Source organism: Rhea americana, unplaced genomic scaffold (assembly GCF_003343005.1).
Source record: "Rhea americana isolate MKP2758 unplaced genomic scaffold, rheAme1 scaffold_117, whole genome shotgun sequence".
Lineage (NCBI taxonomy): Eukaryota > Metazoa > Chordata > Aves > Rheiformes > Rheidae > Rhea > Rhea americana.
This window is the reverse complement of record NW_028185228.1, coordinates 1,139,775-1,165,443: the sequence shown is the minus strand read 5'-3', so window position 1 is coordinate 1,165,443 and position 25,669 is coordinate 1,139,775. Positions and strand designations below refer to the sequence as shown.

Genomic DNA, 25,669 nt, shown 5'->3' with positions numbered 1-25,669 from the left:
CCATGTGCTCTAGGTGACCGTGTTTGAGCAGGGAGGTTGGACTAGATGATCTCCAGAGGTCCCTTCCAACTTTACTGATTCTGTTATTCTGTAACTCTGAGGTGTGACTTGTCTCTGGAAAAGCCATGTCATTTGTTTTTCTGTAAATCTATTTTCTTCTTGTGTCTAGTAACTCAATATTTATTTGCTAGACCCATCAATAGGAAGTACAAGTTAGGCTTGTTGGTTTGTCTGTTCCCAGTCATTAATAGGTGATGCATCAGCAGTTGCTTGCTTGTCCTGTAGATTTGTTGTAGTTCATGTTACAGGTGTGCAGCACTAACTAATAAAATCTGGTAGATATAGCACCAGTACTCACTGACAGCAGCAGTTAAACTGGGAATTTTGTGTTCTGGTATGGGTGTCTACATATTAAGTCTAAAAACTAAGGTTTACTGGAGACATAAGATTGATGTTTGTGTATGAAATGTAATAACTGTTTTTTCAAAAGTGTCAGTCCTGTTTTCATATAAATTTAAAGAGAATAAACTGCATACATTTTTGTATTTGTGKTTGTATTTCTGTGCTATAAAATATATTTGGCACCTAATAACGTGAATTATACATTTTTAATCAGAAAGACATTCTGTCATCACAAAATTGGTAGCAGGAGCAGATGACCCAGCTACAGTCAATCATGCAAGAGTGTAACATCTGGTTTGGAGTCAAAATTTTTTCTCAGCCAAATAGCTGAAAGACTTTTGTTTGACTAAAAACAGTGTTGAACACTGATTGTTGTTTGTATTCCATATGTCGCAAGACATCAAAGCTAATGCTGCAACAGACTTTTATTGTCACATACAATATCACTAAACATTCTAGTACTCAGTTATTGGCATTAAGAAAGTCATTGTTACTTTTTATTCTGTTGTAGTTCTTCGGAGCTAGACACTGTATTGCAATAGGGTCTCATCAATAAAGTTTTTTATTATTATTATTGTTATCTTTTGGGGGGGTTGTTATTTTATTGATTTTTACTATTTTGTATAATGAGTGTTAAGACCTTTAGCTGGCAATCTCATGATGATATTCTTGGAAAGACTATTAGTCCAGAGGTAGACACAGAATAACATGCTAAAAGAAAAATCTAATAAAGTACAATTTACTATCTTTTCTGTCATTTTCTATACATTTGTCTGTATAATGRATTTAGAGTGAGTAGGAGAAAATTAATTGCTCAGATGAACAGTTTGTGCTTCTTCGTAATATGTATTTGTACTGAAAAAGCTACTACTATTTTAAAAATTAAATATGCTTGGGAAATGGCTCATGTGTTTCAAAAAATTGAGAGCACAAGATATGTTTTATTTGTGCATTTCCAACTTTTGCGAGCTTACTGCCTTTGAATTTTTAGAAACTTATTTTAGCAAGTATGGAACTTTTMAATGTATTAGTTTGCTCCAAAGTGTTTCAGTCTCTCCTCTCATTTGGTGGAAATGCTGTTAGGTTGTGTATGCTTCAGTTAGTACAGATTTTTCCTATGTTTCTATGTTAATATAGAGCATCAAATTCTCACAGAAAAAATCTGATGTTGCTCTTCCATCATTTAAGAAAATTTAGATTTATAATATAGATARTGCTGAAATTAAGGCTACTTAGGACCTCTAATTCAGACTTTTTTCTTTTTGTACATTATGATACAGTCTTCAGTTGCATGCATTTTATTTTATTGTTCTTACATTTTCCAAAAGACACCTCTGTTCTCCCTTCAGGGAGTGGATGGTGCTTTTTGAATATGTAGATGTTCAGTGTGTTTACTGTGGAGTACATGGATGATAAAGTTAGGACTGGGAGGAATACGATGTTGATAGCTGGGGTTTCTTCCTTCTCARTGTTTGATCTATTTTGAACTATTTTTATACGTTTTCTTCCAAAGCCTGCTTGTTATTTCTTCCAGTGATTCCCRGCTAAAGTTGACCTGCTGTACCAGTTTGAAAAGTTACTCAATAGCCTCCTGTGGCCCAAATTAATGTAAGAGGCTAATCTTTATCACTAAGTGGCTACGTGGAGACTTTTGCTGTGTATACTACTCAAAGCTATACTAAAACAAATTAGATAATAGCCACCTGACTACTGGASAGTTGTTATCTGAACTAGCAGAAGCTAATATATGTGCAGGTCAACACAAGTTGTGAGACTCTGTATTGTCAGGTCAATGCAAGGCCCGTGGCTTTTTTCCAGTCATGGCAAAATCACTTACTGAGCTACCTAGTTGCTATCACATTCAAATATTGACAAATAACTGTGACTGTGGGTCACTGGATAGTAGGAAGTCTCCTTCCCTGTGTCGAGATTAAGTGCCACCTTCAGGAGCTGAAGAGTTTGAGATCAGATTCAGCTCTTGATTCTCTAGTAACTGAACATACTGCTGGGTGACTTGAGGTTTTTTTTGRTAKAGGTGAACTGTGAGTAGAAAATGAGAGCTGCCTTCTAAAACTGAGATTGTCCTGCAGCTGATCTCCTTTGCCTTAATGCTTTTGTGGGAGCCTAGTCCTTTTCCTGTAGGGCAGATCTGGTGCCTGAATCTCTATTTGTAATTCTGTTCTTGAGATCTCTCACATACACAGTTTCTGAAAAGCTCTAGAGAAAAATGAGATGAGTGAAAGCAGATATTTTCTTGGCCTTTCTGAGGAAACTTCTTTGTTTCTGCCTCAGACTCCAGACCTGCTCTTTAAAAGATTTGGATCAGCATTTGAATGTGAACCTTAGCAGCCTGTGTTTTGTAGGTTAGATTCTAGTTGGTTTTCAAATTAAAATGTACCCGCTTCTCTCTAGTAAGAGCTCTTAAAATTGGTGGCAGAAAGAAATGAGTTAGTAGAACCTAGAGACAAATAGGACAAGTCTTTCTAGTGATGTATGGTCAAGTTCCTTCTGTCCTGTATTATTTCCTTAGTCTCAAGTATAGAGACATCTCTGCTGCTCGTTGAATGCTGGCTGTTAGTTTTCTTTCCCAATATCCACTATTAAAAGACAATTGTCTTCTCAACCAGCTACTTTGAGATTGCTTGGGGACATAGGTAAGACTTTTCATGTGTTACAGGTCCTGTTCTCTTTTGGGGTATTTAGAGTCTAAGCTATATGACTGCCATTTCATCTCAAGAAATATGGTGTTACTGATGTCTGTCATCTCTCCTGTGACAGTGAAAAAGATGCAAGCCCTTGTAAGASTGATCCACATCAAACAATTATCCTCCAGGTCCTCCAAGTTCCCTCTTAACATGATTGTATTTAACCCYAAATTTAAAAACTTCAGTATTCTATGCATCAAGCATGCTCTGTGTTTTCTTTAGACTAAGCTGCTAGGGGAAAATGATGACTGGAAATACAGGAGAGAATTCTAGAGGGCAGTTTGTTATATCATAGAGTAGATTGTATCAGGGCCTGCTATCAGTGTGTAAGATGTAGCAAAGAAGTACCCCATGGGTTCTTGGGCAAGTGATGGTGGCAGTCTTGAAGACTGACTCCAGCTTTCAGTAAAGCAGTGATCTAGGGCTGTAGGTACAGCTTTTGCAAATAGTACACCATTGCAAAGACTATCTGCTCTGTCAAGTGTTGCAAACACAGATGTCCAATCATTATGCACCTTACGGCTAAGACACTGTTCCAGGCGATGTGTAGTAATTAAGGATTTACTTGTATAATGTCACTGGTAGAAGTAAAATACAGTGAAGACAATAATTAAGAAATACTTCAAAGTGTGTGCGCTTAGGAACAACTTCATAAACCCATTTCTCCCTACCTGTCTAGGATTTTACGAAGAGGCAGATTTTTTTCCCATTAAAAAGAACTAATGTAGTCAGGTTCATTCTGCCCTATATACCTCAAGTCTGTGGTGATGGCGTAGGTCCAAGGTTAAGCCAGGAGCGTGAGTCAGCAAGTCAGGGTGAGGATGGTAGCCAGAGGCAGGCACAGACCACAGTGATGAGACTCGTCTGAGGTCAAGCCAGAGGGTCAGAGGTCCATACCCGCCACTAGAGGGCAGCGTATAGTCCACTGCCTATACAGCGGCTTAGGCATGGCTGCGATGCCACTGTAGTTGAAGTGGGGCCGAGTGCTGGAGTCTCTGCTTAAAAGAAGCTCTGAAGGGAAGGGAGAGGGGGAGGGCAACCATGGCTGAGGCCTTCCTACAGTGCTGCCTGGCAGCCTCTCTCTGCTCTCTCCCATCAGAAGGGGAGCAGCTTGCAGCTGCACTGCCTCTAAGTTGGTCTTGAGCCCGAGCAGCCAAACCTCCAGGAGGGGGGATGCTCCTGGGCCTCTTGCACGTTTCTGGTTTTGAGTGTGTGCAYATATGGTACCATTTTCTGTGACTATTTACACAACATTACCCAGTTATGGATAAATTCTGTTTCATTTTTTTCTCTCTCTTTTTTTTATTTCCTTTCTTCTTGTCTCTTATAGAACTTAGTTTAGAAAGAATAGAAGGTGATATCTGATCAGTGTTACTTAATCTGTTAGCTGTAGCATACTTGGTCATGGAATGGGTGTAACAAAGATCAAATACAAAGTATTTTTCCTATAGTGTTTCTAAAACATGGGGCTGGAGAGTTCCACTGTATGTTACAAGTTTGCTGGGGTATTTGATGGTCTCAAAAACCAGAAAAGAAAGTTGGAAGAAATTTTATTCCTATTTTTCTTTCTGTAATGGTTTTTGAAAAAACGTATGACTTTATTGTGTGTTTTTCCTTCTTCTGAGGAGTCTTTAATTCATTATTCTTTTTCTTGATTTTTTCAGTAAAATGCTGTCATTTAATAACTGTGCTAATCAGTAAGTGCTGATTCTTTCTCAGATCTGTGCAATATTTTGAGCATGGCATTTGACCTGATGTTCTGCAAATACTCATTATAACCACCTAATCCTAAGTGTGGTATTTCTTGATAATCCTTTCTTTAAACTACATCCTCTATTCACATGTAAAATACTGCATGTACATTCTTAACAAAAAACACCACCAATAAAAACCCCTCAGTTCTCCAAGGTCTTGTGCTATGAACGGAGTAGGCAGACATTTAACAGAGGAACTAACCTTTGGGATACAATGTTTGAGACTTTCTTCTTTCATTTAAATAATGTGTACACATGTTAGAGAAAAATTAATTAGAATGATATTAAAATAACAAATTTCTTGAAAGTCATCCTCCTACTATATGAAGAGGAATAAGACTTTTTTCCCTTTAAATCTGATACTATTTCAGAACTTTGATTTTCTATATTTAAAAAAGTTTTTTTTTCCCCCCCCCACTGGTGATGGAGTGGTGGGTATTTGATTTCAAACAATAATGTTCAGAATATAATGTCTAGACTTATAAAACCCAGAACATAATGCTTATTATATTACAAAGACAAAATCTTAAATATACTTTTTCACTTCTGAAGACTGTTTTGAGCCTTGAGTTGACTGAACTCTTGAACTGTAGGCATCTTTTCCAGTCCAGAAGGTTCCTGTGCTTGGTGCTCAGACAGCTGCATTGAGCCCAGTATTTTCTGGCCTTCTGACCAAATCAAGACAATCCTTCTCTGTTACCTAGTTGAATGTTAGTTGAGACTGATGCAGGTTCTGTCCTCACAGAAAACACAGGTAGTTTTTTTCCCCTAAATTCCTTGAACTCTTTCTTGTTTTGTCTTTTTGATGGTTTTAGTTTATTTTTAGGATATACGAAATATACTGATCAGAAGACTTTTTCTTTTTTCTTTCTTTCTTTCTTTCTCACCCCAGCCCCATGTGTTTTATAGCTCTGCTGGCTGTAGTATATCTGAGAAGTGTGTGGATTTACTGGAGTTCTTAGAGCACAAAATACTGTATTAAACATTTAACCACTTTATTAAACCACCTAGTTTATTCACCGAGATAGGTATATGCATACATTTGTATCTATACATCAGTGAGAATACTTACTACTTAAAACAAAGTGCAACCTACCTATCATGTTCTGGTGCAATGGTGCAATTGAAACATCCTGTAGGGTATATCTGGCTTATTTAAAACTTTTATTGATTTCTGGGCAGSTTTGCTGATTTCACAGCCTTCCTGAGCTGTTTAGCTGTCTGTGCTCTCCAGATAGCTGGCTAGCCTGCCAGCTGCCTTCCTGTTTGACTGGCTGACTAGCTGAAAAATTGGCAGATTTGTTTAACTAGGGACCTCAAATCTTAAAGAGATCCCCATACACAGGCTGCCTACCAGATAAACTATTGAAAAACTAGATTGTATTTGGGCAAGCAGCAGGCTATAGACCAGGGCAACCAGTGTTGATGTTTAAGTGTTTCTAAGATGAAATATTTAAGAATAATTAGCCTTTAGAAAGGAGGAATTCAAGATGCAGACTTTGTTCCAACTAGATTTCATGTCCGCTTGTAATATGTACTCTGTATGTTATTCTCTGACAGAAAAATTTTGTTACTTTTAGGTTTCTTAAGTCTTTGAGCAGATACCTGGGTTTTTTTTCAGAATTATTGAATGTGCTTTTTCCCCCCCAGTGGTATTAACAACACCAGCAACTTTTATTTGCAGCAGTTTGTTGCATATAAATGCAAAACTTTCATTAGTGAAATTATAAATTTAAAAAGCATAAAAATCCCATTCCTCCAAATGTTTAAAAGCTATTGTAATTATTAATACAGAGTTTGTGCAGTCACATTCATAAGAATATTTAGTGCCTTATATCATAAAAACATGCTAAATTGTCAAAATGACATTCTTAATGCCTTTTTTGGGGGGGGGTTTAGTAGAAAAAACATTGCCTTTACTTAATATAACATTGTTTCATATCTGTAGGTAATATATGCTTTGAACACTAAAAATGATGAGCATGAAGCTGCTATCCAAGCCCTCAAGGATGCTCATGAAGAAGAAATTCAGCAAATTCTTGCAGAAACCAGAGAGAAGATCTTGCAGTATAAAAGTAAAGTTGCAGAAGAAATGGATCTTAAGAGAAAGATCCAGGTTTTAGAAGAGTCACTGGAAGATCATAAAAAGATGAAACATCAGGCCTTGACAGAATTTGAAGCCTATAAGGATAGAGTTGAAGACATGCAGCTTTGTGCTGAAGCTCAGCATGTCCAACGTGTAGTGACTATGTCAAGAGAAGTAGAAGAGATTAGAAAGAAATTTGAGGAGAGATTACGGAGTTTCATACAGTTGCAAGTGCAGTATGAGAAGGATAAGCGCTCAGCTCTGGAAGACTTGAGGGCTGCACATAGACTTGAGATTCAAGAGCTTCTGAAGACTCAGCAGAGTCAGAATGCTACATTAAGTAAGGGGCAAGAAAAGCTAGAGGAACTGCATAGACTGGAGCTGGAAGACTTAAACAGTAAAGTTGAAGAGTTAAGACTAGAAAGAAAAAAACTCATTGAGGACTATGAAGGCAAACTCAGCAAAGCTCAGTCCTTTTATGAACATGAACTTGATTCTCTGAAAAGATCTCAGCTTTTTACAGCTGAAAGCCTGCATGCTTGTAAAGAAAAAGAAGTGGAGCTAAGAAAAGAGTTTCAAAACCAAGAAAGTATTCTACGGAAGAACCTGGGAAAACTTAAAACTGAATTGCAAATGGTCCAAGATGAAGCTGCCAGTCTACGGGAAAAATGTCAGAAACTTCAGGTAGCTCTTGGTACAGCAGAAAACAATGTACAGGTGAGATTGATATGTTGTTCCCAAGACTCACTGTGGGGTTTTTTTTTTTTCCTGTACCTTTAAAGGCTGGCTTTCTGAAAGGCTGATAGCTCCAACTGATTTTAGCGTGTGAATTTAATCTTCTGTCACTTCTACTTGGTTATCATCCACTTTTTAGTTATTTAGTTGGGCAATTCTTTGGTATGCTCAGACTGAATTAACACTTCTTTGTATTCCATTGGAATCTAGAAGCTCCTACCTCCTTGCTTAGCGAAAGTCTCCTTCTGTTGAGCTAAATACGAATGGAACTTGATTGTTCCAGTCTTACTGTCCAATCTGCAGTCAGTAGAATACTCCATGTTGCTAACTGGGTAACAGCCAAAAAGTGCTGAGAAACACCTTTGCATCAGGTCTCCACATTAATTCATCTCAAAAAAGGAGAGAAAAAAAAAAGATTTGAGGGGAATGAGGTTGTTGGTGACAGGTACCATTTGAGATGTCATACTGGTTAAATCAAACACTTGATAGAGAAGCTGAGAAACTGCTTATCTAAACTGGACAGTTTATTGCAGAAATGTTCACACAAGTGGAACTGAGTACAGTGAATATTCTGATTTTAATGTTTGCCTGGCCTACCAGATCGGTTATTTCATCCTGTTGCTGCAGTTTTATTTGTGGAGGTCCTTAGTGGCTGCTTTGCTAAAACAGGATTGGTTTTGTTAAGAAAAGTAAATCTGTGGAAGGCCAAAAAAAAAAAAAGAAAAACCCACTTTGTGAATGTTTTAACCTTATTTTTAATACAAACCTTAATTTAAGGTTTCACAAGCAATAATTGAGACTCTGTGCACATTTTTGATATTATGTTCACATTGGTTTTGATATTAAAGTTTCAAGGTAAGTCCTGTCCCAGAAATGCGAAGACTGGACTTTTTTTTTTTTTTTTTTTTTAATGGCCAGAAAAATAAGTACTGTGTATACTGGGCCTGAGGAAAAAGATTCTGTGAAATACTGTTTGCTTTTTGGTAGCTTTTTTGAGGACTCGAGCAATAATCTCTGTAGAGGAGCTTAAGTATCTGATAATCTTACAAACCACAGAGGACAAGAGTCTTGTACTTGTAATAGCTCTCAAATGACAAAGCTAGAAGTGCAATAATTATGATGGCTATAGAAATTTTGGAAATATCTGGTGCTTTATTGCATAGTGCTGAGATGGACCATCAGCTTTTCTCATTTACAGTCTGATTCCAGCTCACCTTCTGGACTATTCTGTCATCTTCTTGTGCATAGATTAGAGGCTATAGGGAAAGAAGACAGCTGCCTTTGATATATCAGATGTTGAATTTAGAAGCTCTTTTTCCAGCTTTCAAAGGGACCTTCACAAGTCCTTTTCTAACTCTAAATAATTAAGTAAGCAGAACTCTTGCCTTTCAGTTGACTGCATTGAGGAGGTGAGTTTCTAGGATGCTGCAGGGAAGAAGAGGAATCCTACTGTATCTCAAACATTCCTGCAGTGAAGGCTGCTCTTGGCTCTAAAAAGGAAGAGTCTAGTCTAATAGTATTCACAGCAGAATATAAAGTGAGGTCCTACTCTAACCTAGATGAGTTGGTAAAAGAAGTACTATCACCATTTTTGGTGCCCATGTTGTATTATACTTCCTTTGCAGTGTTCCCCCAAGCCCCCYTTTTTTTGCTTTAGTTTCTGGAATGACCATTTGCTATTCCTGTAGCTTGAATGATGAGCGGTCTAGTTTTCCTTTTCAAAGAACACATTCTTTTTTTTCCCTTCCTGGATGGCTGGAAATACATTATCATTATGCTACCACAGAGTAGTGGTACAGGTGACTTAAATTATGAATATGTTCTTAAGTAATTGCATAGCCTCATATAATGCATCTTCATGTGAAGCTTGATTCGTGCTAGTAGTAAAAACAGCTGCAATTAAGGACAACAAATACTGCTGTGAACATACAATGTGCTTTTCAATGTAAGGAGTTCTGAGAAATCAGATACTACATTTCTCAAATTATTCCACAAAATCTATGGACCTGTGTTACCTTTTTTATATTGTCACATTTTTTTCACACTCTTCATGAATGCATCTTTATCTTGCCATATATCCAGTATGTTATAATGTTTCAGCAGTATTTTTGGAAAAATACAAAATATAAAATTAATACTATGGTAATTTTATGAAGTTTCAGTTTGTATATAAATAAAATTGGTTTGCTCAAAGGTGTTTTGTACATTTTAACTTAATGTTCATTGAACTTAAAACATGATTCTGTATAATGTTAACAAGCGTTATATTATGCTTCTTTAGGTTCTTCAAAAACAACTAGATGATGTGAAAGAGGAGGAGATGTCATTGTTAAGCAAACACAAAGAAGTGGAAAGTGAGCTAGCAGCTGCTAGGGAACGCTTACAGCAGCAGGCCACTGATCTTGTTCTCAAAGCCAGTATGTATGTCAGTAATTTAATCTGGAAATGAGCTTTCGTCTGTTAATTCACAAAATTACTAGTGTCTCCTTCTGTTGTTAACCTTGTGCAGATTTGGAGTGCCTAAGAAGTGTTTAAGACTGTGCATAGAAGTTTTCAACAAGTTCTTTAACTGTCTTGATACTGCATGCATTGTATTTAAGATTCTTTTTTGTGTGCTTATTTGTACAAGTGTTCTACTTTAGATGCCCTGTGCATATCACATTCTCAGTCCTGGGAATTTCAATACTTTAACTCTACTTAAGGGTGCAGGATGCTTCTGCCCTACTTCTGTTTGTTCTCTACATTCCCATTATTTAGATTGAAACATGTGCTTCCTATTTCTCTGTCCTCTTTCAGCTGCCTTTTTGCTTGAAGGAAGAGCTTTATTTTCTCTGCTTAGAATGCATTTTTTTCCTTTACACGAAAATGTAAATATACACTTTATATAAAAAGTATAAAATACTTTACAAAGTATTTTAAAATACTTTCAGCTCACCAGTTAATAAGTTGTTGGGGTTTTCTTTATAGCTAGTTTCTTGACTTCTGTATGCTTGCTGGCATGTGGGAAAGCATAAGAAATGATATAAAACTTGGTTGAAGACTTCTTTTTATTTAATTTTTTCTTCTATCTCATTGGCGTTGTCTGTCTAGCAAACTAAACAGTGGTAAGACTTGGGCTATATGGTAGGACTTGGGCTATATGTGAGAACTAAGTAAACTATATTGTAGCAGGTCTGTAGACTTAAAATAGTCCTTCCACCCTGTTCAGCTAGACTTCTCACAGAAATAACTGATTATTTTTCAGAAGCTAACACAAGCCAGGGACTCTTCCCAAAAGTCAGTTTGGATGAGGTCACCTTTCTTTGAAGGCTGGAATGTTTCCAGACTGTTCCAGTTGCCCTCAGGGCCAGAAAATACTCCCTGGCATTAACTTGCTAATATTAATGTAGTTTACTGACATAGATGGCAGCCCTTAAACTGTGTATGTGAAGGTAGCATGTCTCAAGGCTTTATTTCTGTCACTCAAATAATAAAGCAGTCCCTACAGATGAACTGAGCATGTCTGCTGCCTGGAAGAGCTTCATGCTTAGAAACAGTGGAATATATGAGCTAGCTAAGGTAAGGACTAGGAATAGTCTATGCTGTGTGTTTAGGTAATACAGAGGGTAAGTCGGGATCCAAGACTGCAAGTCCTACTGGATGCAAATAGCTAAAAGTAAGGTCTTTCCTTTGAAGAGAACTCATCGGGGATCTCTGGTGTTAGTCTGACCTTCCTATAAACTAACATCTGAGTCACTCATTGTACACTTTCCAGCTGAGATCCTCTGAAAAAACTGTTTTCATACACTCCTTCACCTCTCCTGTTTCTTTTCCGAGGCAGGAACATAGGAATTACTCGGCACTTTGCCCCATATTTAGGGGAAAATGAACTTAAGTATCCAGTCCATTCTCCAGTATTACTAGTGGCATAGAGTTAGCCAAACTATCAGACCAGTACTGGTCTCCTCTTGCATTGAACTCTGTAGCTATAACAGAAATTCAGTGTGGTCATGCTGTTGCTGAGCTCAGTGACACTGTCAGTGGTCCATCTTTGCTTTACAGCACCTCATTGCGCAGCAGGAGCCCTGCTTTTAGTAGTGTCACCAAGCCATTATTTGTCGAGGGAGGTGATCCTGCCCCTCTACTCAGCCCTGGTGAGGCCTCATCTTGAGTCCTGTGTCCAGTTCTGGGCTCTCCAGGACAAGAGAGACATGGAGCTACTGGAGAGAGTCCAGCGTAGGGCTACGGAGATGATCAGAGGGCTGGAGCATCTGCCCTGTGAGGAACGKCTGCGAGRGCTGGGCCTGTTGAGCGTGGGGAAGAGAAGACTGAGGGGGGATCTTATCAATGTGTACAAGTACCTGAAGGGAGGGTGTCAAGGGGACGRGGMCAAACTCTTTTCAGCTGTCCCGTGTGACAGGACAAGAGGCAATGGGCAGAAAYTGAAGCACAGGAAGTTCCGCCTGAGCGTGAGGGGGAATTTCTTCCCTGTGAAAGTGACAGAGCCCTGGCACAGGTTGCCCAGAGAAGTTGTGGAGTCTCCTTGTCTGGAGATCTTCCAGGCCCGCCTGGATGCAACCCTGTCTAMCRTGCTCTAGGTGACCSTGCTTGAGCAGGGAGGTTGGACTAGATGATCTCCAGAGGTCCCTTCCAACCTTACTGATTCTGTGATTCTATGGGAGATAATCAGTTACTTGCTTGTTTAGAAACTGCTTCTGACATCAGCTCACACCTAGGAGTCAAAAAGCCTATCCCAAAGAACTGTAAGAATCAAACTTATTAGTGGAAGAAAAAGATTACTGAAAGGTTAAAACATTGTCCTTTACTGCATTGCGTGGCATGCACTATGCCTGTTATAAGAAGCTAATGTATTTTTTTGCATTCATCTTGATTTCAAACTTGAAAGGGAATTGCTGTGTTTCCTGACCTCTGTGCACCGTATGAGCAATGAGAGGCCTATGTAGTATGTTCGTATTGCTAAGACAAAAGCTCTAGATTAGTGTGTATATGTGCTTACAATAAAATACACACATGCATAATACTTCACGAGAAACTTCAGATTCTTATATGGCTATTCTCCTTATTCTGTGCTTAAAATCGGGATTGTGGGAAAATGTGTGTATGTATATATGTGTGTGTGTGTATATATAAACTCATCTGAAGTGGTCATTTTTGAAATGTTAAGGAAGTTAGACCTATTACTTATCGAAAGCTTTTTTTTTCTCTTCAATTTTTAATTTTCCCAAAGACAACAATAAAACGATTCTTGGAGTTCTTCAGGGCTAAATAGAATTGGAGAGATGCATTGTTTATGAAAATATAACTAATTTTGAAGTATTTTTAATGGCAAAATTCAAAACCTGYTCTGACAATTGCATCTAGCCATGTTTTTAATAGACTTTTGTAGTAAGAATTAAGTGATATTTAGTCAAAATGCACTTTTCTATTAAGTTGACTTGAGATGAAAATCATTTCTAGAAATCATTTCCTCTGTGAAACTATTTAACAAAACAGTGTTAATGGATAGTAGATGGACTCCATGGCTTTCGACATGAGTGTCAGAATGGTGTCTTCTATCTCACTTCTAAAGTACTGACTGTTTATTACCTATTAAAGTTTTCGAGTGTTAATGTCTGTCTTGCTCCCATGTTTCCAGAGCTACTTTAATTGCTCTTTTCAGGACTATTGCACTGGATGCATCAGTTACACACCTCTGTTTGAACTTTCCTCATAGCAGCTCTTGTAGAAATATTTTTGTGTATTCTACTATTCTTCACATCAAAATATCTACAGATAATGGAGGCTAAAGAGGTTTCCTCTTTGGCACTTTCCTTGTTTTAACTCTAGATTAAAATGAATCAGGAGCCAGAGTGGTTCTGTCTTGTGAGAAACACTGACACAAAGTTCATTTCCTTAGTTTTTTCTAACTTTTTTTTTWAAAAAAGTCCTTTTATTTAAACTCATGTCTTCTGTCGCTTTGAAGTTGCAGGCTGTAATAAAATGGAGGGGGAGGGAAAGTAACTCCTAGGAGCTGTGACTACAACAGTAAACTTGCTCTGAATAAATAATACTGATTCAGGTAGATCTTCTCTAATTCTTATGACTGCTTTCTTTATGTGAAACATTTAAGGATCTCCTCTGTACGATCCTTAAAAGTCTGTTTAACCACCACATTATTTTATAATATGTTAGTTTGTAAAAAGCATGTTTCAAAGATGCATCTAATCAAAGGTCTTGCGGTTTCTGAAAGGGCTAATGTCTGTTTCAATGTGGAACACCAGTTGAGCTAAGACCCGTATTTTGTCTTTCAGTTAAGCCAACCTAACAACAATTGTATACTCTTTTCCAAAGCAGGCCTCTATGCCTTCTTAAACATTCACAAAACTTCAGTAGTTTCACTGTGCTAGTTACTTTAGTAGGATTCTTTTACAGAATTCATATATAAATTAAGCAAAGTGAGGCAAAAATTTCAGAAGTCATGAACTTTTTTTTGTTGTTGTTTTCTTTGGGGTTTTTTTGGTTTTTTTTAACACTAGAGATAATAACAATGAAGGATGTATTATTACATTGTCTGGTTTGGTAGGTTTTTATATGATGATACTACAAGCAAGCTTCTATCCTACAGGGATTTATATCATACTTTCATGCAGGGATGAGTTCTTCAAAATAGGTTATGCTGCTCATATTCTTGCCTACCTCTACTTTTTCTTGGAGACCAATTTGCAGCTTTGAACAGGAATAAATAAATAAATAAATAAATAACACTAAAGGAGTCTCAGCACCAAGCCCTCTACTATTTCTGGATATTTTAGAGTAAAACTAAAAAAGAAAGAAGAAGAGAGGAAGGTAAGCATCTCACTGAAGACGATGGAGATCCATATGAAAGCTTCTACTAAGGCTATATTTCCAGAAATGCCTGAAGTATTAGTGTGTACTTTGTTTCACATAACTTCAATTACATGAGACAAATGCTGTGAGGTTTAAAGAGTTGTTTTGTTTTTAGGTCACATTGGGATGCTTCAGGCTACTCAAATGACTCAAGAAGTTACAATCAGAGATTTGGAATCAGAAAAGTCTAGACTGAAAGAAAAACTATCCCAACTGGAAGAGGAAAGAAACTTACTACAAAGCAAAACACAGAGCCTGGATGAGCGACAAAGGCAGCAGATTTTGGCACTGGAGAAGGTTAAACAACTTACTGACTTTAAATGAGTAAAAATAGAAGACTTAGAATTCTAAGTGGAAATTTGAATGTGTTTTAAGTCTGAAATAACTAGAGTAGGAACAGTAGTAGTATGTTCCAAGTGTACCTCATGTAGCATCATAGAGTGACTAATATAAATTGAGTATGGTAGGTCTGGTGTTAACTGTTTCAATTGAAGGGAAGGCTGAGAGAAGACAAGGTAGATGTTACTGAAACTATTAGCAGCATCTTTTAAACGATTTCACTCAAATTATGATGTGCTTAGATATCTAGTCTCTGAAGTGTCTCAGTAGGAAGAAAGATGAAATGGTCAAAGAAAAACGAAAAAGCAATATTTTGAAAATGCTCTGAATATGTTTGAACTGAAATTTTCAGCAGGTTTARTACCTGTTGGCTATTACCACAGAGTAAATAGAGCAAGATATATTTTAATAATAGATCTAATATCTAATGCACAGATATACTGAAGCTACTTTTCTGGTTGTTGAATGATTTAGATAAATCGGGCAAACACTCCTCACTATATTTTACATCTACAAATATTAACTCTTGTATATATTATCAGTAAACTTTCTCTGTTTTTTTCCTCTTATASGAATGGAGTTTGGATCTTTTACCTTTTATTAGAAATAATTTAGATCTGAGATAAAAGGTTAAAAATTATTTTGCCTGTTTCTTATAGAAAGTAAATGAAGCAAGGGAGACGCAACGGGAATATTATGAGAAGGAACTGGTGAAATTGCAGGCAAGGTTAGAAGGAGAGGCTACTCAGTTAAAGGAGGCTCATTCTAAGACCTTAGAAGAACTGGCATGGAAACACCATACTGCAATTGAGGCTGCTCACACTAATGCTAACAAGGATAAGAAGAAACTACAGATGGTAGGTCTTTTTTCTTGAATAGTAAAATATGTTCTGGAAAGAAAATGGTAAAATTTGAACCTTGTGCTGGATCGTTTTTGTTGTATGGCAAGTTTCAGTTGGACCTATATGCAACTTTGAGCCTTTCTGAAGACGCTGTAAGACTTACTGTATTTAAATTCAGTAATGGTTGAGGGGAAAAAAAGAACATTTGTACTCTTATTTGCTGGCATAGAGAGAAGAGATTATTAAACTCAGTACAGCTTCCTTTGCAGTGAAGACTACTACTTTTGAGCTTAGTAGGTATTTTTTTTTTTTCAGTCTTTGTAACCCATATTCAGGATGGTGRTTTTGTAGCTCAAGGTCAATTCTGCTGAAGGAGCTGAAAGATTATGTTACTCTAATATTTATTTAAAATTTTCATAAACAATTCAGAAGTTCAGAAAGGTGGTATCTTAGTACTTTCTGCATATTCAGGAGGAAGCAACAGCTGTACATAGTTGCATAGTTTTACAATACAAGTTATGTATCAATGATAAATCTACCTTTAAGGGGAATCCTGAAAATGGTAGGCCAGCTTTGTGAAGCAAGAAAGCCTTTTCTTTGTTGTGATACATGAGAGGACTAATTTTGGAATATTGTTTCTTATTCTGATTGTGTATACATTATACACAAAATCTGCTGCATACAGTAGATACAGGATAAGTACTAATTGTTTAATTCATGCTTTTGCTATGCTCCTCTGGTGGGTAGCCTCTTGGAATATACCAAGAAATGTAGTAATAGMCAGTGATGAGCCAGTAATAGCCATCTTAGACTTTTTTTTAATTTTTATTTATTAGAGTGTTGCTTTTAAAAAATTTTATTTGGAATAAATCCTGAGAGTTTTTAATGTCTTTCAAGAATAAAAATAGCTCTCAGAGAAAATAATAGAAAAATCAGATGCATGCATTTTGTGTGTGTGAGACTTTTAGTGTACTTGGTACAATAAGCCTCCCTTTAAGGGTTTCTGGGAATATTTTTCTTTCAGCTCTCAGCCAATACATTCTTAGGATAAAATGGGCAGTTAATGTCACAAGTAGTGCCCTATTCTCTCTCTCTCTCTTTCAACTTCTATTTTGTGCAATTAAGCTACTTTGTTAGCTTTAATATCCTTTCTTTCTGAAGGACCGCAAGCTTCCACCTACTCCCGGTTTGATCTACAGTTAGCCGTTTCAGAGGTTTTTTTCGTGACTCTTTCTGTTGCAGTAAATTGTAAAGATCCCTTGACTTGCTCAGGCGTTGCAAAAAGTCTTGCTTCTGGAACTGAGCATGTACTACTTTATTCCACTTTTTACAGGAAGTGTTACATATTTGGATTTAGATGAAGTATGTATCATACAAGTTTCAACTTCCTACCTGGAAGTTCCAAACCATTTCAGAACAATAATATGAAATATTTTGTTTGCAAAATATAACATGGGAACTTTGATATTGCGTACTGTGGTTTTTTTCTCCTCAAAAATATTAAACTAAACTTCAGTGAAAGTTTAAATGTTTTGCAAACTTTTGTTGATATCTGTGGAAGTACTTTTTCTTACAGAAATAGTTTGTTGAGGTTTCAACCTCCATTTATTTAGCTCTTCCAATAAAATCCCTTATGGTACCCCATAGGTGAAGAATGGTGCTCTGTGCACACTTTTCAGTGACAATGTTCTGTTGATTCATTTAAGCTTCTTGATCCTATCTTTTCTTTCAACCGAGCGGTGTGCATTACCTGTTCAATAGTACAGTGCTAGTGAGGAAGTGACTTTCCTCTTGCCTAGAAAAATATGCATACATTTAACATAAGGTCTTAGTTCCTAGGAAGGAGATAAAGTTCATTTTTCTTTTAACAAGAAGAACTCTTGTTTATTTTGTACAATATTTATTGTATATTGTATTTATTATGAACTCTTGGTGCATATTTCTTCCCAGACTTTGTAATTCTAGAGCTCCTTTTTCTTGAGTTATTGCTACCACAGTCAATTTGTGATTGGCTGCAATGTCTGAAAAAATGCAGTTTACAGAAGAAGGAGGGGGGGAAAAAAAGAAAAAAAAAAGAAAAGAAAGAAAACCCCAGCCCTCTCCACCTTCAAACACACACACATGCGCAGACAAAGCCAAACCCCTCATGTTACCCTCATGTACTGTCTACAGAGACCTTGGAATCTTGAAAGATGCTTCTTCAAAGTCACTGGAGCCTAAGTCAGGACTATATTTTATTAAATGAATTGTGTAAATCCTGTGTAACCAGAGCTTTTTATGGTTGCCAATAAGAAACATTTCATCTATGGTATTTACGGTAGTCATTTCACAGTCATTATTAAAGACCAGAAAAAATACATAGTACTAAGAAAATCTAGAAGTTTCTCTGTCTAAAAAAACATWATGCTCAGGCAGCTTCCGCCTTTGAGCTTTTTACTTTGATGCATGACATCTGTATTTTTTCTTCTTGAGCTTTCATAAAAGCAATATAAAGTTACTTTAACAACTTAATTAGTGTTTTAAAAATTAAATGCATGAACAGAAAAGGAAAGAAAAGCATGATAGTTGTTCAGAACTTTACTTTGTCTTCATGTTGGTCCAAAGTTCTCAGTCTTTACTCTTTTGTAAAAGAAAACTTATATGTAGAAACATATGTTGTAGGTTCAGTAAACAAATACTTATCTGTAGAAAAAATATTTTTAACTGTAATAATTTAAATAGTTTTCCATCCTTCCTTAAGAAAGGTGAAATGAATTATTCATGGTAAAATGTGCAAGTAATTCTCTGTGCTACTCCAAGCAGTACTGATTAGTGTAAATTGGTCCTGAAGTATGGAGAACTCAAATGAATAGAAAATTCCTATTTGTGTGGTCTTGAGCACTAGCTTTAACTTTTGAAATCTTATTAGTGAGTTCTACACATCAGGGAGCATTGAGGAAAAATCTAGAATGGGTCGGAGAGCAAGAGAATAACCTCATTAAGTATTGAAACTGCTCTCACTCTGAAGGTTTTCCATTTGAAGAAAGTCAAATGCAGAAGAAGCAGTGTCCCTTGTACTTAACAAAATATTCACCACTGAACCATTTCTTTGTCATCAAGTTACCCCTTCTTTTTAGTCCAATAAAAATCTTTTGCTTATTTGTAATATCTTTTTACTGCCTGAAAAGCAGATTGTCTTCCAGTTGAGGTAGTTCATATTTCAAATTGGTTGAACATGGTGTTTATAAATACGTGTTTAATTTGGTCGTGTACAGCAACAGGAAGAAATCTGCTAGTGTAAATTATTGATATAAAATGTAAGGCATGAACATTAAGTGGATACAAAAGTAAAAAGTGTGATAAACGCATTATGAAAAAAGGATGGTCCAGGTTAAAGTTTTATTTTCTTGTTCTGGTGTGGAGTAATTATCTGTATAGAACCTTCCAATGTACTTTTAATTCAAGTATTTGAACATTATGGGAATAATATCATTGGAATATGAACAGATACAGTACCACTTTGAGGTTACAGGAAACTTTCCTTTTTACAAGTGTTATTTAACTAATGGCAGCTCTTATTAGAATCATGATCAGTGTAGAAATAATTCACAGTATTTTACAGTATTCTGTTTGTTACATGTGTCAAGTAGACTTACTCTGTGTTACATATATTTGAGATATGCAGCAGAGGAAACTGCAGTTCTGTTGACTCCCATTCTATAGATCTGTGCAGCTTATAATTTGTAAGCAAGAGCTGAGCAAGCTGAAGGTGTTAGAACGGTCATAACCAAGCAGGCTGTGGAATCATAGAACCATAGAATGGTAAGGTTGGAAGGGACCTCTGGCGATCATCTAGTCCAACCCTCAGCATAGCCCATACAGGGATTGAACCCATGACCTTAGCATTAGCAGCACCATGCTCTAACCAACTGAGCTAAACCTGCCCTGACAAGAACATCATATTTATGACACAAGAGAATTATGCATGCTGCTTTGGATTTTATGTGGGTTTGATTTCAGTCCTACTTGCTATTACATAAGTGCTGAAAAGAAGAATTTTAAGCTTATACTCTAGATCAGCTTCCCAAACTGTGATTGCATACCAGTAGTGATAGACTTATTGAAGTGAAGTAAGTGGAAGTTCCTTGAATAGCTGAATGTGTCAGACATCCAGCATGGACCTGTTAAAGCTGATGATGATCCTCCTGTTACTCAGACTAAGGTTGGCAACCCTTGTTGAAGTTCACTGAAGTTAGGAGAATCTTTCCAGGGTCCAGTGAGCCTTGGATCAGGCACTTGATATTGACCACTAGGGACCCGATGGAAGGAAATGTCCATGACAAGCTTAGTAATAGATAGCTGAACTCCAGGCTAAAGAGATTTTTCTTGTTATATTGTTGTTCTGTTAAAATATTTTTGCTCTAGACACTGAGAAAGTAATTTACTCCCTGCCACTGTTGTCCTCTGTAATTAATTCCAATGGTTTTCAGTACATAGGCAAAAAGAAAGACTATACTTGATGGAAATATTTTATGTTTTTCAAGTGGATTATTGCAACAGTGATGTTTTTATCAATTTACTTAGTTAATTKTGTTCTGACTACCTTACAATTTTTGCTTATTTGAGATATTGAAAGCAATTTAGAGAATAAAAGAAAGGAGATCATAAAATATTTGTTCTTAAGTCATGAAGTCAGTTGAAATAGGAGACATCTCTATAAATGTGACAAAAGTGAAGTATGATCCCAGTAAGGGAAAAGATAATGTTACTGAGTTCTGGATTCTTCCATTTTCTAATGATCAGTGTAGTCTATCTCTTCTGTCATCCCTAGGACTTGTTGTGTTGTTTGCGTAATTCAAGAAACAGGCTGTGTCAAATGCTGAGAAGAGTTGAACATAATATGAGGAAGAATCATGTTGTAAGGACCTGTGGGACAGAGGACATGAGAATTTATTGAGAATGGAAGACTAGGAAGGGCATCTGGGGTTTGGGAACCTTTGGAAAGACTGGGACGTGAAGAGAATTCTAAAAGATGAGAACCAGTCTCACTGTGAAGAAATGGCTTTAATATCTCTTAGCTTCATTTTTTCCATCTATAAAATGAGCTGTAAAAATGACATCTGTTCATAGGTRGATTATGAAAATAGTGGCTAATAATTTTTCATTACTGCACAGCTGTACTGACAAGTGTCATAAAAGAACCAATTATTCAGCAATCAGAATAGGGTTTGAATAACACTAGCGAAATTTTCTGTTCTGTAGATTTCACAGTGAGAGCAAGTAGAAATTGAGCAAGTGTCACTTAATCAGCATCATTTGTCCTGTGCAGTGAATGATCTGGGTCCAGTGAAGAAAGTATGCATTTATTGAATTATATTATATGATAATGTAGTATACAAATTGTAACCCTTTATCTTTGGTCCCTTCACGGGAGCAACTTCTACTACACAGAAAAAGATTGTGCAGGGAAGATATATGCAATGCGGAAGTATTTATTACCTATTGCACACAACAATAGCTAGAACTAATGAGCTACTAGGCTTAACATGCCCACTACTCCCAGTGAAACAGCTGATGAATCTTTACTGGTCAGGCAATTGTTAATCAGCTGAGGAAGGGTTGGTCTCGGTTGCTCCTTGGAAAGGGCTGGTCTTCAATGACACTTGAATTGCTGTCTTCCAGTTCTGTTTCTCCTCATGAATTCTTGAGCTGTTAACTCTTTCTGTCTCWGCAGTCTTACAACAGATACAGCTGCAGACATTGGTATTTTGCATGGCTCTAGTCTGCGTACTGTCTCATAGCCATTTCTCAGACATTATTGATTTCTCAGAAGTCTGAGCCAAGGACTGCAAAGATGAACTGAATCAAAGCTAGGCCTTGCATTGCACCTGGATTTCTAGGAAGAAGTTAATAAAGYTGCATAGAAACGTAGAAATCTTTCATTACCTAGCTCAGGAGTACCTTACTTGCAACCTTCTTTAAAGGTAACTTTGTGGTGTAATACATTTTAGAATATATTCCACTAAAATATATAATAATGCTCTTAAATATTTAACATGAAACACGGAAAAGTTACRTGAAATAAAGCATTTTTACATGAGCAATTTCTATTCTGAGTATTAATAAATTGAAGCTGAGACAAAAAATTATGATTTTCTTAAGGGAAAAAAACARCAAAGATGTATACAACACAGGCTTATGTAAACGAAGTGTAATTTACTCAATAAAATTCTTTTCAGAATCTGATTAATTTTATTTCACAGAAATTGAGAAAAACAGAGATGTTATCTGATTCTTTCATCATAGCTGAACTTACAGATAGAATCCAAAAAAAGCAACGGTCTATATAAACTGTGTAAGCTTTATGATATGCTTTTTTTTTTTTTTAGTTTATAGTAACAGCATAGAAAACTTCCCAAAGCTCAGTATGGATTTTAAGTTCTACTGTTTTATTTGGGAATTATATTAAAATGTAGGTGTATAAAGGCTGGAAGRGAAGCATATAATCAGTCCAATTTTTTAAGAAATGAAGGCTTTTCAATTTGAGTTGACAGAATGCACAAATGTGAAAAGATATACTTTTAATGGTTTTTGCTAATTCAGTGCAAAGTGAAGCTAGTGATAGAGAAAGAAGTCCTATATGTCTTTATTTCATGATTAATCAAGGATGTTAAATTAGAAAATAAACTAAGACCTCCAGTGTAACATGAAATAATTGTTTGTATTATAACACTTTAAGAAAAGGACATTTTTTTCTTAAAGTCAGACATGTTATTTATGTCAAAAAGAAAAATTTTAGTGTGGTACACCTGTAGTATGTGATGACCTTATGGCAGGTGTTTGATGTTTCTTCCGTTTTTCGTATTTCTGAAGGAGTTGGAGCAGCAGTTTGAGAAGGAAAAACTCCACCTGGAGGAGGATAAGAGTCAGCTTCGACAGCAGTTGGAAAACCTGCGGGAAGAGCTGACAACCAAGCTGACTTCAGCCAATCAGGAGGCAAGAATTAACTTGATCAGCTAACAGTCATGTGCATTAGACCACATTTAGTCACTGGTGTTCTCATACTCTATTCATGTTTAGAGTCCAATGCTAAGCTAGGCTTATGCTGTTCAGCCTGTTTAGGGCGTTATGTCTATGTTTAAAGTAAAATATCCTTCAAATATGGTAAGCTAGTGGACTACTWCTGAGCAGTGATTTTTGTCTCTTACAATGAAGCAAAAGAGATTCAAGTAGAAAGGAAGCTGTGTCAGTCTTGCTTATTTTAACTACTTATTTTCGTATTAAGTACTCAGATCTCTACACACAAAATATTTCGAGAGACAGAAAAATTAATCTGTATGATAAACACATACTTGTTCATTATTAACATATTGTAAATTCTAGCTAGCTTCCTATCTTGCAGATGGTCTTCAAATATTTACAACAAAAGTTTTCTGTGTATCAATATATTGATATATGCACCCTAATTTAATTTTACTCTCAGTATAGTTTTATTTTTGAATACATAATTAGACAAATTGAATTCAGTCTTTCACTTGGCTGTAATGTACTTGTTTTTAAACTAGTCTCAGCAAAATGATTAATGAATGAATACCCTAGAAACATAAGCTGTTGATATCAAAGGCACCAGATAGAATAATGCAGCTTGAGGATATCACTCAGTTTTCAGGGCAGTTTGAGTTTTTCATTTTTCATGTAGGAATTCTCAWTCAGATAATAGTATATTTCATAGGAAATTACAGATTATTGTTGCATATGCTCCTTTACATTATGGACGAATGCTTAGGATTTAATCTTTTCCTGAGATTGATTAATGTACGAAGGCAATGACCTAGACTTCCACAGGAACTTGATATCCTACTAGCTGCTATTTTTTGATGCCTTACCCCTGCCGTCTACCCTTCTCCTGTTTTGTTTCTCCAGCCCACATATTTAAATAGTTTTTACTTTCCTGATGTTCACTCTAATATTTTTTGAGAAATGGAGAGCTATTTGGTATTTGATCTTTAAATGGGCTAATTCACAGGCAGCTAGCAATCTGAAGACAACAAAGAATGTATCCTAGCACCAGCTTTTTATCCAAACACTGGTGTCTGAGCTATGTGAATATTTTTGGCAGATTAGAGTTTATGCCTTTCAAAATGGTGATTCTTATAATTTTAATTGCATACAACATGTTTTCTTCCAATAAAACTAAAGGTAACTTCAAAACTTTTACGTAATCTAGTYGTTGCAAAGTACTTCAAATATAGGTTGGATTTTTTTGTAAAATACTTTAATCTGAATCTTTGTTTGAATTTATAATATTAGAGTTTCATTTTCTAATTCGTGATCATTAAGTGATACAAAAAGAGAAGGAGCTATGCAACGAAAATAAGTAGTTTAGGATGGAATTAGAAATCTCTAGAAGAAAATGAAACTACAGTGATTTTTGACTGCCATTAGAAATAATTATATAAATTATACTTTCTGTGTGTGTATGTGTGTTGTAGGTGTGTCGTCTACAAGATCTAGTGAGAAAAAGTGAACAAGGCCTTGGTACTGCAGAAGGACATATTTCCAGTCTTCAAGAAGCTCAGGAGATACTCCAAAAAGAACTAGAGTTAACTAGAGCAAGACTGCGCGAAACTACAGATTCATTGTATAGTGTTGAGGTAACCATAATATTAGAGAATAAATTACTCAAACTATTATCATAGTGATTTTGCTCTTGTGTGCAGAATGGCAAGAAGTGTTACGATGTACCTTTCATAAAGGGAGTTTCATGTGGCTTCGCTAAAAAGAGACATTTACCTTTTCATTTTCAAGTAGAGGTCAAAAACCTGAAAAAATATTTTTTTCTGTTTTTTTTAAAAAAACATATTTGTTATTAAATAGTTATAACTACAAATACATCTCTGATTAATAAAAACTTTAACTGCCAAAATGCAGTGTGTCTCTACAAAATATATCCAGAATCAGATTTTTCAGAAGCATGACAGATTTTCGTGAGAATGCAGAAATGATGTATTACACCAGTGCTATTCCAGGCAGTTTCATGTCTTTGTGCGGAACGAAAGTTCTTATTAACCCTAGAATCCGCTGAAAACTTTTTTATGTAGACTTAAAGTCAGACCATACTTTTCCCCATATAATGGCCATGATCATTTTGGGCCCAAATTTACAATTTTAGATGATCCTTGAAAACAGTTTTAAGATACATGGTACAGTATTTGGAAAGATGGCAGACTTTCATCCAGAAAGTTAGAACACTTCATACAAATGAAAAAAATCATTTGTCTAAGCATAGATACATATTGCCATTTTAGATGCATTTAGATGCAATTGCCGTATTGAATGGCCTCCAGCTTTTGTTCCAGGAAGGTGCAAGTCCTGTTATTTGCCAGCCCTGTGTGTTGTCTTGGATATCTGAGATATATTTAGGCATAAATATGAATTTTTCCCATGCTTAATGGGAAAAATTAATTATGCTGCTTAATAATCAAAAATTAGTTCCCATTTCCAGTAAGGAAATAGGGAAAAATGTAGTTTATCTAGCAGAATTTAAACTGTAGTGCATTGTGTATATTTTCCCATGCTTAGGCTCAAAGAATGGAAGGTGTAAAGCTTCTGCACACATAGGACAAATMCCAGAACTGATTATTTAAAATTCATAAATAAACCTGTAAAAGCAGAGTTTTTGGGGGGAATGGGGAAATTTGACATTCTGAACTCTAGAATACTGTGGCTGCCATTGCCTACACTATACCTCACCAAAATCCTGTGAGAATGGGATATAGTATTTCGTTGTAAGTCTTTGTTTTTATTAAATTTTTAAAAAGAAAAACAATGACAGGAATGTAAAGTTCTAGAGCTGCTAGTTAATCTGCCAGTGGCTGATCAACTTTAAGACTAAGTATAACCTTTTTTTCTTCTTTTCTCAAAACAAAATGCACGCTTATAAGATCACATCAAATATTT

At 36.1% G+C, this 25,669-nt stretch overlaps 1 protein-coding gene across 2 annotated transcripts in view; it reads left to right on the top strand.

Moving 5' to 3' along the window:
- FAM184A (family with sequence similarity 184 member A) overlaps positions 1 to 25,669 on the top strand; it is an 88,701-nt gene that overhangs the window by 19,189 nt on the left and 43,843 nt on the right. For both annotated transcript variants that reach the window (XM_085318595.1, XM_085318588.1), the window contains exons 2-7: positions 6,810 to 7,664; positions 9,964 to 10,099; positions 14,665 to 14,846; positions 15,548 to 15,745; positions 22,583 to 22,705; positions 24,202 to 24,363. In XM_085318595.1, coding sequence (XP_085174721.1) covers positions 6,810 to 7,664; positions 9,964 to 10,099; positions 14,665 to 14,846; positions 15,548 to 15,745; positions 22,583 to 22,705; positions 24,202 to 24,363 — 1,656 coding nt within the window. The remainder of the gene's footprint in view (positions 1 to 6,809; positions 7,665 to 9,963; positions 10,100 to 14,664; positions 14,847 to 15,547; positions 15,746 to 22,582; positions 22,706 to 24,201; positions 24,364 to 25,669) is intronic.